The sequence below is a fragment of the Odontesthes bonariensis genome, chromosome 19 (assembly GCF_027942865.1).
Source record: "Odontesthes bonariensis isolate fOdoBon6 chromosome 19, fOdoBon6.hap1, whole genome shotgun sequence".
Classification (NCBI taxonomy): Eukaryota; Metazoa; Chordata; class Actinopteri; order Atheriniformes; family Atherinopsidae; genus Odontesthes; species Odontesthes bonariensis.
The window spans coordinates 19,166,586-19,183,030 of NC_134524.1; the positions used below are offsets into that span (position 1 = coordinate 19,166,586).

General features: G+C 41.0%; 1 protein-coding gene across 1 annotated transcript; it reads left to right on the top strand.

Moving 5' to 3' along the window:
- The first annotated feature begins 9,641 nt into the window (after positions 1 to 9,641).
- Positions 9,642 to 15,612, top strand: LOC142368887 (uncharacterized). Its single transcript, XM_075451088.1, has 7 exons — positions 9,642 to 9,735; positions 12,301 to 12,442; positions 13,218 to 13,260; positions 13,402 to 13,752; positions 13,863 to 13,949; positions 15,107 to 15,271; positions 15,381 to 15,612. The coding sequence occupies exons 3-7, from the start codon at positions 13,224 to 13,226 to the stop codon at positions 15,416 to 15,418; spliced, it is 678 nt and encodes a 225-aa protein (XP_075307203.1). The 5' UTR covers positions 9,642 to 9,735; positions 12,301 to 12,442; positions 13,218 to 13,223; the 3' UTR covers positions 15,419 to 15,612.
- The last annotated feature ends 833 nt before the right edge of the window (positions 15,613 to 16,445 follow it).

Sequence of the window (16,445 nt, forward strand, 5' to 3'; positions counted from 1 at the left end):
GGACCAAGAAATACTATGACACATGACTTTTATGTTGGGCCCTTTGTTGATCTATATTGAGCCAGAACTATATCTCACAGAACCAGTTTGGATTATCTGGTGCTAATATGGTGTTAAAATGCACTAGAATACAGGAAATGGCATCTACTTAATTGAAAATGTACATCCATGTCGCTGTGTTCTTCAGTCCACACAGTTCTCATGGAGGCTGATCCTAACAGCAAACTAACCTGAATAGTCGGTCCAGTTAGTCTGTTTTAAGGCAATATAATGTGCCATTTGTATAACATATAAAATGTGTCTAAAGTGCCCTCTACAGTGGTGAGCACGTGCAATATGTGCCCTTTTTTATTTTTTTATTTTTTTCCACCCTTCAAAAAGTCTGTGCATGCCACTGCTGTGGAGAAAATATAGAAATGAGGCAAAGTTGATAGAAAAACAGCTGCATAGGGTCATTCGTGTTTGCTATTAGGAACAGTATTTTAATGTTATCACAGCAATGGATCATGCTGGCACTTTAGGACCCTTGTGGATTTTTTTTAGGGTGAATTAAGCCCTATTCAGATGGGACTAGTTCAATGGGGGGACGTATGGTAATGTTGGTTAACCAGTCGACGCCAGGGAGAAGAAATTACCAATTCGGACGGGACAAGAAATCCCTGTACTATCCATCTAACATGGGAGGAGTTGTTGGTTACGCACAACCGTCACATCCTGGATGCTGCACGTCTTCATTTCACTTCCGTAAACCCCATCTGTAAACAGACATGGCGCCGACCATGTGTGCTTGCAAGCAGCGCTTCATCCAGAACCTCCATGTTTGCAAACAGACACACCTAATTGTTTCTCTCTTTAAAAGGATGTGACGACATATTCCGTACTTATTACCGAAGGTCGCATTCGCACGGGATTAGTATTACCTACGGTAGATACTCCGGACCGTTTCACAGGAGGTAGAATTCTCGGCAAAGTTTACCGACATACTCCGCTATCTTTACTGACATGGCGCGTTCGGACGGGACTAGATTTCCCCGTTATTATTACTTTACCCCAGGTCCCCCCATTAAACTAGTTCCGTCCGAATAGGGCTTTAGACTGAAGTAAAGGGGTCAGTCAGGGTTTAAAGCAGAAGAGGGAGAGAATGAAAACTACAAATAATCCCAATCAAAACACAGAAGACATTTCCAAAGGCTTCGTGAGTTCAGTCGGCAGAGATTTCATGAGGTGGGGGCTCTGATACTGATAGAAATCTTGATCTTGATCTTGATCTTAATCTTGTGTTGTGATTCCTGTGTTGCTCCGGGACTCCTGCAGGTCAAACTCCGTCCACTGTGACTGGGGACGTCTACAAAGCCGAGGAGCACAGCAACCTCACGCTGACGTCATGTCTCTACCCAGCGAACGCGGCTCTCCCTCCCAACTCCCTGCAAATTCAACTCGTATCCTTGAAACCTCTGAAGAAGATTTACGTGTATGACAGCAGGATCGGGGGTGTGAGGTACACAGATGTTCTCTTCAGAGGACGACTGCAGTGTGATCTGCTGCTCGCCAGAAAAGGACAAATCGAATGTCTCCTTGCTGACCTGAGTCTGAATGACACTGGAGTGTATCAGTGTGTCGTTTTTGCTGATGGAAGAACCAACTACAAAGATTATGACATCGTAGTTACAGGTAAGCTGAATCCAGCACAGTCACTGAATAATGAATGTGGATTTAGACCTGGTATTGTTCAGCTGTAGCGCTCACACTTATCACAAAACAGGCTGTAAGCGTGAAGTGGCTCAATATTCTAAAGGTTTGTGGACTTAACATGTTTATACTCATCAGCAAACACACTGGAAGTCATCAGTCCAGGATCAGTTTTTTTTTTTTGGTTCCCAACAACGCTTGCATTGAGTGTTATCTTAAGCAACTAACTGCTCCAGTTTGTTCTCTAGGAATAAAGGGAAATATAATGTTGGCGTGATGTGACCTTTCTGTTAGCAGAAAACTGCTGGAGGTGACTTTTTGTTTGTTCTTTTTTTACAGCATCCAAGAACCAAACCGCTCCAACGACTTCAAAGCCGGCGAGCACGCGGGACAGAGTGGGGCTTATTGTAGCCGTCAGTATGTTTACATTAGTAAATGCAGCACATGCACTTTGTCATGCGAAGGTCACACATTTTTGATGAATGAAACAGATTTACAAATTGGCTTTGACCCTGACAGGGAAAAAAAAGCATGATCTAGAACAAAACTACCATTTAGTTTTATACCCTTTTAGTTACCCTAGCTGCCTCATATTTACCAAACTTCTGTTACTTTCCACCTCCTTCTTTCACTCTTACTATTGTTGGGAGCAGCAAAGGCCTCCTGCCCAGAGATCAGACAAGGTCCCCTCTTTGCCTCTATGTGCGGGCAGTTTAAGCCAGCTACCTCAGAGTGGTCCTTTGCTGCAAGTGTTAAGGCCTCAGTATGCTTCTCCGTCGCTATCCGTCTCCATAGCCAAGTTCGAAGTTCTCCGTCGGGCTGTCGGATACGAAAGGCAACTCACCTCCCGGTCAGTAGGCGTCGCTACGTTAAACGACCTAATCTTGCGACATGTATCCTGAAAGTCGTTGATTGATTGTTTACCCTCCGGCTGCATTCCACTCCTCACATGGCGACCGAAAACATTTTTTTGAAATGTTGACCGGCACACAGTAAACTCTTTCAAAAATGGCGGTGTTGTTGTTGTGAGAGGAGGGAACTAACTAACCGGAAAAGTGATTCCGGAAATGATGTTGTTAGCCGACCAATCGCAACCCTTTCGGTCTCTGTCGCCTCGATGGATAGAAAGGAATTTTGGCCAACGCACGCAAGCGATGGAGAGCCTCTCGGATAGGACCATAAATCAGCCTTAACATTTAGTTTGGGTTATTGTACCGAGCCGGGACAAAGTGAGGGCACAGTATTTTTAAAAAGGCATTATTCCCGGTTTACGAAGACAAAAACTTCTTGTCCTAAGGAAGTTAGATCTGTCTAGATATGACAAAAGCAAACGTGCAGCATTAATCATTTGTAATGCATATTAGTGTTACATCATAGACATTATCCGATGCATGCAAGTTTTGCAAGGACGCATGCTTTGAACTGACTGCAATCAAGCACAGATATGAGCCAAGAGCCTTTTTTAAGGCCTTAGCGGTCGAACACTACGTGATTTTGAAGTCTCCAAGCAGAGACTCAATGAATGAGAGCGTGCCATCGTCACCAGCTGCATTCAAGACCCCCAGACACGTCCGAAGGATAAAGCAATTGTTTTTGTTGCGATCGACTGAATCAGCAATTCACCAAAACTGCTCTTATCAGGAACGTGCAAACATTAGTCTGTACTTTGTTCGAAGCTTTTAGCCGTACAAGGCCAAGAGTTTTATCTCAGGGGAGTCTGCTGTGTTTTCAACAGAGATGTCACTGTTGTCACAGTTCACCGATGTCAAACTTAGCAATGAATGCACTTTACATTGATGCATTAAATCTGCTGCTTTCAATGGCTTTAGCAGTTCGAAAGATTTAATGTGAAATCCAACTTTGCGTTTCATGTTTTTTTTTTTTTTTTACCTTATATTAACCTGTTTAGGTTAATGCAAAGCAGCACTTTATTTAAGATGAGGGCGACAGCCGGCGAGTGGGTAGTGTGATGGTCCACTAACGTGACGGTTGACCTTTCAAACACCTGCCCCTCCACATGTCGACGCATCCACGGGCGAGACACTGAAGCCCGTGTCGCCAACGATAAGCTAATCAATTTGTCATAGTTGAGAAAAAGCTAAGAAGTGATGAACGAGTAAATGAGGGACACATTTCAAAGCTCGTTGCAGAACCCAGGGGAGGTTAAACGGTGCTGTATCACTTCGGGTTGTTTACATATCACAACTTGATCTACCTGTGTCTAATGAGGCTGCTGTAAGTAAACTGCCACCATGTTCAATGGATGTTGCAGTTTTTCCATGTACTGTACAATTATGTAGGTGTGTAGTTTTGTTTGTCATGTCATGACATCATCATGCAGCTACAGTCTGCTGTAAACCAGCTTGTAATAATGTAAAAGGTACTTTCTTTCTTTCTGTGCCATTGTTTTTATAAAAAAACAAACTTTTGTAAAACTTTTAAGACTGGTTGTTTTTGTAGGAAAAGCTTGAAATGTCAGCAATCATCAGAAATAAAGTCTAACAGAAGGGTAAGCACTTTGCACTTTATGTATAAATACGGTACAGTATATACAGTAAGGATGTTTAAGACTCGATGACACGGCAAACGTTCATAGAACGTTTGTGATGACATTGAAACCCACTGAATGCTTGTAGGCGCTGTCATTTTGATCCACAAATAAATTTCCTTTTCTACTTCATTGTGTAGAATGTGTTTGAATGTTTTGCAGCATCACAAGAATGTATTTTCAGCTGTTTTACGTATAGAAATCATAATCTGTGCTTAAAAGAAAACCCCAGAGGCATTCATTATTTAAACATTGCCACATGTTATAGAATTCTTACGCTGCCCACTGTTGAGCTCTTACCAGGACTAACTTTCATGTCTGAGATCCAAAATACAAAACCAACCCTGAAAGTGCATAATATACATCATGTAACGGTTTGCCCTTCACGTGCTCTGGTTATGAAAGGTTTTTGGAAACCACCACTGCAAAAGAAAAAAGAAGACACTCATTAACACTCACACCTGAAACCGCTGTCCTTTGTGTGATGTGTAAACTGGCGTGACGATATTAGGAGGGGCCCACGTCAAATTTAAATTCTAAATCTTTCTCTTGTCAAGTCAGCTTAAGGCAATTAACACAAGCAGGGATTCAGTTTGTGAAAATTTGCTATACTTTAAGCTTTATATATGGTAAGTGGGTAGCAAAATGATTTGGGAGTTATAGGAATAGAAAAAGAGTGCTTAGTTCATCATGGGATGCAGCATAACTCAAGGAAGGTTCAGGACCATCAGAGTCAGCCCTAATTTCTTTCTCAAAAATGAAGGTTTAAAGCCTAATCTGCTTCCCTAACCCAAACTGCCAGCTGGTTCTACACGAGAGGGGCCTAATGAGCGAAGGCTCTACTTTGACAAACTTCAGGAACCACAATTAAAGCCTGCAGTTTTAGAGCAAAGTGCTCTGTTGGGAAAATATCAAACTATGGGATTTTTCCTAAATGGTTTTCTTTTTATTTCAGTCATAAAAAGAAAAGCTTTCACGTTGAATAGTTGCAGAACGCACACAAGCCATATTAGTCGGAATGCTTCCCACACATTGCACATGCTTTCATTAAGTCAGAATTGACAGTGATATTTCCTGTGACTCGCACGCATCTCCAGTTACTGTTAAATATTCAGTGTGGCAATGGAGTTCCCTACCCGTGATGAGAAAAGGCCGATTGCTAGATAACTTAAGGAAAATAAACCGGAAAGATATAAACTGGAGGATACTGTAGCATAGATTGAATGTGATCGGAAAACTGGGATGTCCTCTCTAAATGAGTGGTGTTGCTGAAGGGGATATGAATTTATCGAACTGCCTAAAGCTGTGGCTCATCAGATTTCTGTGATATGAGGATTTTGAGGCTCTATGAAAATACAGTGTCCTCCATAATGTTTGAGAGACAGTCACATTTTGAGTCACCCCTCTGCTCCTCAGGGTAAAATTCGAAATCAAACAATTCTTCTCTCCATTGTCTTCCGCTAAGCCGACGTCAGGCACAGAGTGAACGGGTCCAGGAGGGAAACCCAGACATCTCTCCAGCGGCACTCTCTCAGCTCTTGGATCAAAGCTAGGCTGGAAGAGATATATAATCCGAATCTGAAAAACCTCCAAAGAGAGCTGAGGCTGAGCCCAGCCACCCTCAAGGAAACCAATTATTTTGGTCACGACTAACAGACATCACCAGACGCAGAGTACAGACACAATAACATAAAAACTACCGTAAGTTGAAAATATTAGGTAAGCCTCTGATTGTTTCACTGTTGCATTCTGGACATCTGCACAATGAAAAGCAGATCTGCTGCATTGGGAAAACAAAACCCAATTTATTGACTTTTTTTTACTTGTTAGATGTAAGATGTCCTTTTGCTATATCAAAAGCAGTTGATAAAGTCTTTATGAGACATGAGTGAAATTCTCATTAATAAATAAATCATAAGTGTTTAGCCCATTCAGACGCAGTGATGAGACAAAGTATTAAAGTATCACGTTCTCAGACTACTTTCTATGTTGTCATACCACTCAGAATCTTAATTTCCCCTGTAAACATTGTCGTGCTTCTGTGGCTTTTTATATTGATTCTCATTTGCCTTTTCCCTGCTACACTGTATCTGATGTGGTAACGATGGGAATTTCCCCGCTGTGGGGCCAAGGTAGGTTTATGTTATCTCGTATCTTGTTGAGTTGTATACACTGAGCCACACACACACTCCGTAGTTTTTATCTGTAAATGTAATATTTATTGTCATTAAAGTGCTGTAAAGGGGATGTTCTACCGGTCATAATTATTAGCCTGCAGGGCTTCAGATTATCCACCAGAAGATAAGCAGTGTACAGGAGCCAGTACGTTCAAAGCTCCACGTGCTCTCACATAACTAATGTGTACAAGGACTTGCGAATGGGGTGTTTATATTTGCTAAGGCAAAAGTACTTTAATGAAATATTTTTGCAGCAAGTAATACAGTAGCATTACTAATTACTTTTTACAGGCGGTAATGCTGTAATCGTGGTACTTTCAAAAGCCACTTTACCCCAACACTGTTCAGACCCATTAGAGGAAAAGTGCAGAGAACTGCACACAGAACTGGAAACCACACTCAATAGTGTGGTAGTTTGGATGATTAAAAACGGGGCGATGAAGAGATGGATGGATATCCTTTGCCTTGTGGTAATTATTACTGAATTGTAACCAGGTGGAAACATTCTAAAAGATAGTCAGACCAGTCATTCTGTGGGGTTTTGCTTTTGCTCAATCATTTCTGCACTACTGGAACAGTTTTACAGAAGTTGTTGGGCTATTTCTTGCATCCTGTTTGCGTGATGTACAGTATGATGTCATACTAAGAAATTCTTGACATTTGTCAGCACAGACCTTATTTGCATATTCTACCGAGCAACTGCTATCATGGCGCACTCAGTGGAAAAACTAGTGTAGGGTCTTAAAGTTGTTCTTTTCTTATAACCACGACTATAAATACATTTGAAGATGTATTTTAAATAAGTTAAGTTATAATGAAGACGATAGCAATCACTTTGGGGGACATTTTCTCTACAGATGACATCAATACAGCACTCTTAAGTTTTCTCTGATTTCTTCTAAAAAGAAAACAACAAATACTAAATGTATTTTTTTTTTGTTACACTTAGAAGATCTGAATAAGATAAGGTGAGTGGAAATGGTTAAAGTGTATGAAAGAAAATGTTTAAATTCCACTGAAGTGGATCAAAATGTGCATATTACCTCAATTCCTCTTGTTTCAGTCAACACCTCTCACACTGATTGATATTGGTACCACCATTATCGAAGAAATAGAAAATCTTCCACTTCTAAACCTAAGAGGCAGATTTCTTTGTTTTGCAAAGCCCTGATAACATTCAGGGTAATAAATCTGCCCCTGACAGAATGGAGAAATGGAAACTGGATATCAATCAAAGCCCATAAACAAACAATGAATACAAGAATGAGGTTACTGGAGTATGTCCCCTGATGCTCCAGACTCTTGCACTAAATGTTTTAGAAGAAACAGGCACCCTGCTCCACTGTGCATGGGACTGTCCCAAAACGCAAAGTTATTTATTCAAATATGTCAAGTAGAGCAAGTGCCCTGTCACGCTAAATTGTGTATACTTGGCATATACCCAGAAGACTTTATGGTCAATTCAAAGCAGCTTATTGATGACTTGATGTGCATCGTGGGGAAGTGAAACAGCTGTACCGCACCTGACCTGACAAAGACTTAAATGACGGGACTGAAGAAGAGCTCTATCTCATTTTCCTCTTGTCCACCACATTTTTATTCGTCTTCGAAGTCTGTTTAGAAATGGCAATTACTAAATTACACCCACAAGCAATAAAGCCTATCCTCCCCCGCAGCCCTACTAACTAACCCCTCGATTCAAATCTACAAATGTTACTCAGGATATGCTTTATTATTGAAACTTAAAACAAAAGAATTGGATCCAAGATCCATTCGTGAATACCTTCCCAGTCAGATCAGCTCTTTGCAAACTACATCATGGGTTTAAAAAAAGTTTGTTTGGAACATCTCTGCTGGCATTCTGGATCAAATTCCAAAACCGAGCTTCTAAAACACATATAAACATGTTAGTCCGGTTTAATCATACAAAACTGAAGCTCCAAAGGCAGGAATAACAAAACCTGATTAATGCGGTTGGGGACTTAATCTCTACCACATGTATACGCTCAACAATATTATACTCAAATGGGCCCAGACGCGAAACGATAAAGCGGAAGTGTTATATTAAATAACCTTCAGTAGTTTAAAGACGTCTCTGCAGTGAATTTTGTTGATATTTGTATGCACGATGATCTCGCACAGAGAAAGTTAGAAGCAGCAGAATGTCTCAAACATTCTGACTGGGGGCAGAATTTTGGGGGGTAAGATAAGTGGTGCAATCCAAATAGATTGACTGATTGCTTCCTGGTTATTGCAGTCAGATTGCTTCACACCAGAGATAAAACTGAGGACAGTTTGACTGGTGAACGATGATATTCCTTTAAACTGTTAAGATTTTTTTCCCCCACACATTATGATTTGTGCTCATAATGACAAATTGAAGCTCAATAAGCGTTGACCCTGTGAATGTAAACTCAGAATGTGTTACAGCTCTGGCTGTTATGTAGGCTATCAATGCGATTTAAACAATTCGGATGCCTCATTGTGAATCCTGTAAAGATGATATTTTTTTCCATTTATTTGATGCGCTTTGGAGAGTTTTGACAGGCTGCATGTAAAACCAAAAGGGAAATGTTTAATAGATCAGTCATTTCAATAATAAAAATGAAAGCGCGTGAATTCCAAATCTCGGATTAACTGCGCTCATCTCGTTGGGAACAGGAAATATTTAAAGTGAGACGGCTATTTTTGACTTTGGAGCACTTCTTGCTGTTTAGAAAGAAAAAAAAAAGCGATGAAACTCTCCCTTCCCAGCTGGTGTGATCGCCCACAACGACGCATATGGCCACAAGAAAGGTTCGACTCAGAAAGAGAATCACTCAAGGTTTACGGCCGCGCGTTTGTCGTTTTTATTTAGTTCATTCTGAGAAGAACTGACTGACAGGACAGGGTGCTTTTGTGGAACTCTTGCAGCGTAGCTGTAAAGCAGCTCTGTAAGTGAAAAGAAAAAAAGAGAAGTATCAAACCAGCTTCCTGACAAAGGAAGCTCGAAGTTCATAAAGTTTGTTCATGAAGCCACTCCGAGGTTGTGGGTTGCAAGGCCGCGTGACCGTTTTTTTTTTTTTTGTCTTTCTTTCATACAAGCTCCATTCCCCGCCATTGATGCTTCCGTTATCAGCCTTGTCACGCAGCAAGGACTAGCGCGTTTCCCCGCCTCTGATTGGTTAAGGCCTAACTCCTGGTTACCTGTCGCTTTAACCCCCTGCTGCACGCTTAGTGCACCGATTATTTTCATTTCTTTCTTTCTTTTCCCCCCTCACTCCACGGACTGTGCCCGAGTCTTCCTCTTTTATTTGGACGGTTCACCTCGCTTTCATTCTGGTGAGTTTAGACGAAAACTTCCTCCTACAGTAAGCGCAGACTCGTGGCTGTTGGAGGAGGCTGCGCAGGGAATGTTTGCTCTGTACAGTATTGTATTGTTTGGCCGTCGCCGATCCAGGTGGACAAGCGAGATCGATGTACATTTAAGCGGCGTGACGGATTTTAATAAAAGAATGGATTAGCCCGCATGTCTGCGGTAAATCGGTGTTCCTGTTCCTGTAAGTGTCGCCTCTCTTGACCGCAGTGCCTGCGCTCCGACCTGCAACCTCCAACATCCAACCTGCATGCTGTATATGAGATGCCTGCTGTTGCTTATTCTTAGAGCAGTGCCGCTATTTAAAAGGCACGAATATGTGTTTTGTCTGGCACTGCTTTAAAACTCCTGTGCATGCGCTTTCATGAATAATATTTGTAAAGAATACGTCGTGCGCAGAGCGCAGTGTGTGGATTTAATAAGAGGAAAACGGTGACGCTTTTCTAGTGTTTTGGGTGTTTTTGTTTTGCTTAATAAAAAAAACAATAATGGAATGCTTCTGGGAGGTTTTCGTTTGTGTTTTACTATTATTGAAGTGGAAATATTTGGCTCTCAAAGGAAGTTTTTTGCATGTAAAATTTGCAATCTAACGCTGCCGCTCATTATCATCGTAGGTGCTTTTTTTTTATCTCTTGACCATCATCACTTAAAGTTACAAAGCTCCTCATTGTGAAATACGCATATTTGTAGGTTCGTTTTGATCTATTTAAATGGCCCCGCACAGTTTCATTGAACATTCAGTCGCTGCTTTACAAAGGGAACACCTTTATTGTTGCGGGTACGGAGCGCAATCTGGCGCAGAAAGCGTTAACGTGCGTAAATATATGGAGGCAATATCTTCAGCAAGGACGTCCGTGCAGCTCCGTGTGTAGTTACAAATGTGTGGTTGCAGAAATAGAGGGAAAAGGCCTTTGGTTAGTTTGTGGACAACGCTGACAACCCCGTTGTGTTTCACACCGAAAAATGTTTTTTTTTTTTTTTACGAGGGACGGGACTAAATAATACCTGTAGGCCTAAGTGTTGAAGAAATGGCAACATTACAAAGTGGTTAAAGTTTCAATGGCATAACTTTTCTTCTTTCTTTTGTTTATGTGCTGCTGAAGAACATTAAGCTGACAAAACGCAACATGAAATATCTCCAGTTTATAGTGTCTGTATTTAAATGAGTCAAAGTAATTGTAGGAATCACTGCAATTTTTTAAACTATCATCTGTGTTATTCCAAGTTTTTCAGATTTTTGGGTTATTGCCTGTGTATTCTGTCTGCTGTGGCTCTCTTGATTATTTCAATTGAGGCTACAAATGTTACAGACTCAGTGGATTAATCTGTAAACCGGCTCTCGAATTAAAGGTTCATTTGTTCAGACAAAAGTTCAACAGCGGTTCGCTAGTCTAACCAGAAGCCTTACACCTTAACTTTATTACCCAGTCAATCCCAACAACTTCCAGTGTTGTGTTGGTGGAATTTAAGATCATCAAAGTAACTTCAGCACATTCGGGGCACAGCATTACGAGGGCTCCTTACACCACATCCGGTTTGGAAGACGCTGTACTCCAAAGATGTTGCTGCTATGTTCATATTTTAAAAGATACATTTGGCACTTTGTACCTTGCTTTTCAGTGTGTAAAATTGGAAGAAAAGTTATGCAGAGGATGCCCACAGATTAGAAGCTGGATGGTGTAATCTCAGTACCCTTAACTGTGGCTCTCGGAAATATTGACGAGGCTCTTTCAGTGTTGCATCATCAGTCAAACTAGCTGTAGTCACAACTCAGGGGATCACTAAATAACTTTTCAAAAGTCTCCTATAGTGGAGTGTTTCAAATTGGGGGAATGAAGGTGCTTTCTGCCTGCAGAGATGGAGTCCTCACCACAGGAATTGAGAGGAAGCGCAATTCATTGAGCTCTTTGTGGCTTCTTCTACAGTAAAACATCCCCTGTACAAACATTTCCTAACATTACCTTTTAAAAATTCAAACCTAGCTCAGAGGAACAGTTGAGACCTGGGTTTATTGAGCCTCTAAACCAAAGAGGAGCCAAGGAAATTACTAATTTCGGCCAATGAATTACGGAGAGTCGTGGCTCTCTCGAGGTTAAAAAGAAAAAAAGGCCCCACATTTCCCCCCTCCATGTGACATGATGTTCAAAATGAAAATTCAAACCATTGAGGATATCCTTTATTTTTGTTTTGTGTCAGCACATCCACAATTTCCTCTTTTTTTTTTTAATGCCTTTTATTTTATTACTCTTCATCACACAAAAATCACTTGGATCGATTATCTCTAGATCTCATTGATGGTTTGTTTCCATAATTTTGATTTACAGTAAGACACAGACTAACCTCCAGTGCTGTGTGTCGATGATTCAGTTGGTTCATATTTTTGGGTTTTTTTCGTTAAAGAAAATGACTGAAGCCATTTCTATTTTTTTTTTTTCCTTGGGTCAAAGAGCAATTATATATATATATGAATACGCTGTGCACACTGTTGGCATGTGACCATCATCATCATCTGCTGTGTCTTCTGGTCTTAGGTTCTCTGACCTGCCCCCCTCTGCTGTTTCCTTTGGATCAGTTGTCTGAAAAGTGAAGGAAGTCCTCTGATCTGTCCTGGCATCTGCTGGAGCCGTCGGCAGTCATGTTCCAGTGGGAGAAGCTTCAACAAATTTGTGAAAGGTGGGGATATTTAGTCTCTTGGATATCTCAGTTTTTGGGCTCTGGATATAAAAGACAATGTGGAAAAAGTAGAAAATGAAAGTGTACAAATGACTTTATGGGAGCTCTCGCTGTAGCTCTTTGTACGCTAGTAAAACGACAGAAAACAAACAAACCAAAAAAAAACTTTGGCTTTAATTAAATTCTATAACACTTGAAATGATATTTCTGCGGGATTTGTTATTATTTGAATATATGCTGTGGTTATAGTTGTGGATAACAGAATCAAATATAAAGCAGCTGCCAAACATGTAGAAAGTTAGGCGTTGCAGAGAGGAAGGTGCGGTAGAAATGTTCAGATGTCGCCATTCCTGCTTGTCGAAGCTTGTTAAATTTGATCTGCCAGCGTTGTCACACTTTCCCACGATGATCAAGGGAAGAAATGGCTTAACCCTCTTTTCATTCCGTCCTTCCTCATTAATCTTCACATAAAGTTACACCCGATTTTTATTTATTTATTTATTTTTTTTTGACTTTCTGCTGAATTTTCAAAAGTAAAAGACTAAAATATCCAATTTACATAAGTAAATTGCTCGCAGTTCTCTTGCCACTCTGTTAATGCACCTTTGGCGTCGGTGTCAGCCTCAAGTTTCTCAGTTTCTGTGGAAATGTCTTCCATTCATTTGGGTAGGAACATTTAAGCCCAACCAGTTTGGATAGGGGTCTTTGATATTTAATTCATAGAATTGAGTGTGAAGAGCACTTCTTGATCTTATGAAGCTGTCTCTCCTTGTAGGAAAACATGAGATGGATTCTCAGAGTCCTGATCTTAATCTCTGGTAGGTTTTCTCTTTTATTTTAGTCTGCTCACACTTCTCTTTAAGATACTGCAAATACGTCTCGGAGTCTTGGTGTCAAACTTGACTGGTAGTGATTTATTTATTTTATTTTTTTCTTCCCCCTTCTCTCTCCTTTTACAGCCAATCTTCTTGCGAAAGGCTCTCGCACCATCTATGAGGCAAAGGAAAACGACAACGTCACCATCGGATGGAGATGTTCGATCAAGACGGACATGACTCTCATCGAGATGATTTGTTTTTTTCACTTGGATATTGATAGGATTTTTTATGAAATGATAGAGGGTGTTGAGGTTGTAGACTCTCAGTATCAGCAGTTTGCACGACGAGTTCAGTGTGACAGAGACGCTCTCGGAGAAGGACGGATCAGACTTCATCTGTCCAGAGTCACCACGAAGGACTCTGGAAATTACTCCTGTCATGTGGCTGCCAACTATGACAAGATCTCAAAGAGCTGGGTACTCGAGATGTCTGGTAAGAAGACCCCACAAATACAAATGTCAGTTTTCTTGGTTTGAAAGAAAGACGATAAATACACCACCGTAGCACTACTGTAGAACATAATAGCGCTGTAACCCCCACAGAGTATTTTCTCCTGAATGTGACTCGGAGCCCTGATGGGAAAAACAGCGACATGTCCGGCAACACACCTGGCAGCGCAACTACTTCAGGTAAGAAAACGCAACTGTGACAGTCAACCCAGGAAGATCAATATCAAGCAGTAGTCATGATTGCAGTACTTCAAAAAGGCATCGGAGGCAAGACACGAAGCTGGGGAAATAACCTTTATCTGGAGAGTAGGGGAAACGGACTACGTTAGCGTAGTAAAGGGCACCTCACCGTGACACCCGCCGACGTTTTTGTAGCGCTGCCTTAGTTTTTAACCACATACAATGCCCTGCAGCGCGCAGGGGAACCTCGTTCTTTGTGAAAATGTCACCACAGAAAGGGATTTCACGACAGAAGAACATACGCATCAGATTTTACTTCTGTCGAGATCTAACCAGGCTGAAATTGCAATTTGTTGGTCTTGTAGAGATAACTTTCAAATCAGCCCGCGTCATTTAAGGAGACGGCTGGCTCGACTGCAGCTCCATAGGCGTTTACACCTAAGTGATCCTGCTGATATGGTCAACCAGGCCGTCTCCATGGTTACCGAATGATGCACGAGAGGTGCCGTTTTCATTAAACGATAACGGCATGATTGGTGTGTGTTAAACCTGATTCCATTCTTGAAATGCTCGTCACACCAGCGGGATTTGCTTTGTGCATTTTCACAAGCAGAATTGTTACACAAACGCTCCACATTCCATGTTTGATTCATAGGCTATTTTATTCAGTTTTCAATGAAAGGGGGATAAAAATGGGTACACCTTTGCCAGAAATGCATATAAACAGGGGCGGACTGGGGAGAAAAAGTGGCCTCGAAAACCATCGGTAAATTAACTCGTTATAATTATCCGGACTAACGAGATAATTATCTTGTTATCTCGAGAAAACCATCAAAAAAAATTTTATACATACCACGTCCGCTCTGTGTAAGAACATATGTAAGAACATGAAAAGAGATGGAAGAAGTTAATGCTCAGGTTCTTAAAGTGTCAACATTGTAAAAATGGTCCATTTCAAGTCAAATGACCCGCATTAAACTAGTTTAGTATTGGCAGCAGAATCCATTCAAAATACTACAGTAAAAGTTCCTTTTATTCATTTCTGTAGAGTAGACTTTGTAAATATTTCCTTCTTGCGCCTGCTTCAAGTGCTGCTTGAAACTGAATGGGTTTCACCTGATTTTAGTCCCAAACACTTGTGCACCATCCTCATGCAGGTGCAGAACATTCACCTGAAGGACCAAAGCATGAAGATGAATGGAGCAACCCAACCAGAGCTGGAGTAGTCCTGGCTGCTCTAGCTGGGGCAAGTATTCTTTTTTGCGTTGTGTTCCGTTCAGCTCGGGCTCTCAAAAGCAAAATTTGTCCACAACAACATGAAGGTATGTATACTGGGAAGAAATCTCTTTGTTTGTTTTTTTGTTTTTTTTTTCTGATTTCAAAGTGTCTGACTCTTGTGTGTTTGGCCTTTGCGTCTTTTCACTCCTGCAGTTCACACTTTGGATCGAAACTGCACCATTTCCACTTGATGAGGGACCAAGTCACTCAATTTTCACCACACGTGCCTCACCGTAATAAGAGCTTTCATCAGAACATTTTCAGAGAAGTTTCATAAAATACGAGAGTGCCTGCAGATGCCAAATGACTTGGCTTCACAATTAGTCAGCATGAGTAAGAGCAGTGGTTGGCATCTGTTATCTAAAGTATGCCAGTAAGCATATGCTGGCCAGCAGGATTAATGTATAGTCACTAAAGTTATTTAAAGACTATACATTGATACTAGTAACTTTAGAGCTATTTTTCAAGCTCTGCATCTTTGTGCAAACATTTTTATGCTCTGTTCTTTATTTTCAATCTTGCAGGAATTCACTGGTCAAGATAAAATTATTTTATCTTCAAATTCTTAAACAACCTCAGCCCAGGTTCTTAAATCGCCTCTCCACGGGTACACTGCCTGGCTGAAAAAGTGGTTTACTAAAAAAAAAACACAAAAAAAATTTGCACACTACATACTCTTATCTTTGATCACACATCACACATGCACCATGGCATCTTTTCAGGAAAAACGTAGGCAGTGTGGCGACGTCCATTTGCATAAGGAGCGGCATGAGATCTTCTACTGATGGTGGGAGGCTTGTGCACAGCCTTCTCCAGAACCTCCCAGACCCAGTAAAGTTGAGGTCTGGACTGTGAAAATGGTGTCTCGTGCTCGCTTCTCTTTCACAGTTTGAGTTCATTAATTTGTTCACTGTCAAACTGGAATATGCAGGAATGAAAAAAAAAATCCGTTTATGGAAAACGTGGCCGTTCGTCATATTCAGGTAGTCGGCTTTCTTTCACTTTTGGTTGCTTAAAATGGACCTGACCAACTGACACAATCTGACTGCGTTCTTAAGACAAATTTGGTCATTTCAGTGATATCCTTTGAAGTTTTGTTAACTAAACGCTAGGGATGGGAATCGAAAATTGTTTAAATTCCTTGGAATTGGTTGCCAATTTTGCAAACCATTCCCTTATCGATTCCAGTGGGCGTGAATGACGTCACCACGCACGATG

Excerpts from the sequence above, each read along its gene's own strand:
- LOC142368887 (XM_075451088.1), top strand. The coding sequence starts at position 13,224 with ATGAGATGGATTCTCAGAGTCCTGATCTTAATCTCTG. Across the intron at positions 13,261-13,401 it reads AGTCCTGATCTTAATCTCTG|CCAATCTTCTTGCGAAAGGC; the intron begins GTAGGTTTTCTC and ends CTCCTTTTACAG. Across the intron at positions 15,272-15,380 it reads TTGTCCACAACAACATGAAG|TTCACACTTTGGATCGAAAC; the intron begins GTATGTATACTG and ends TCACTCCTGCAG.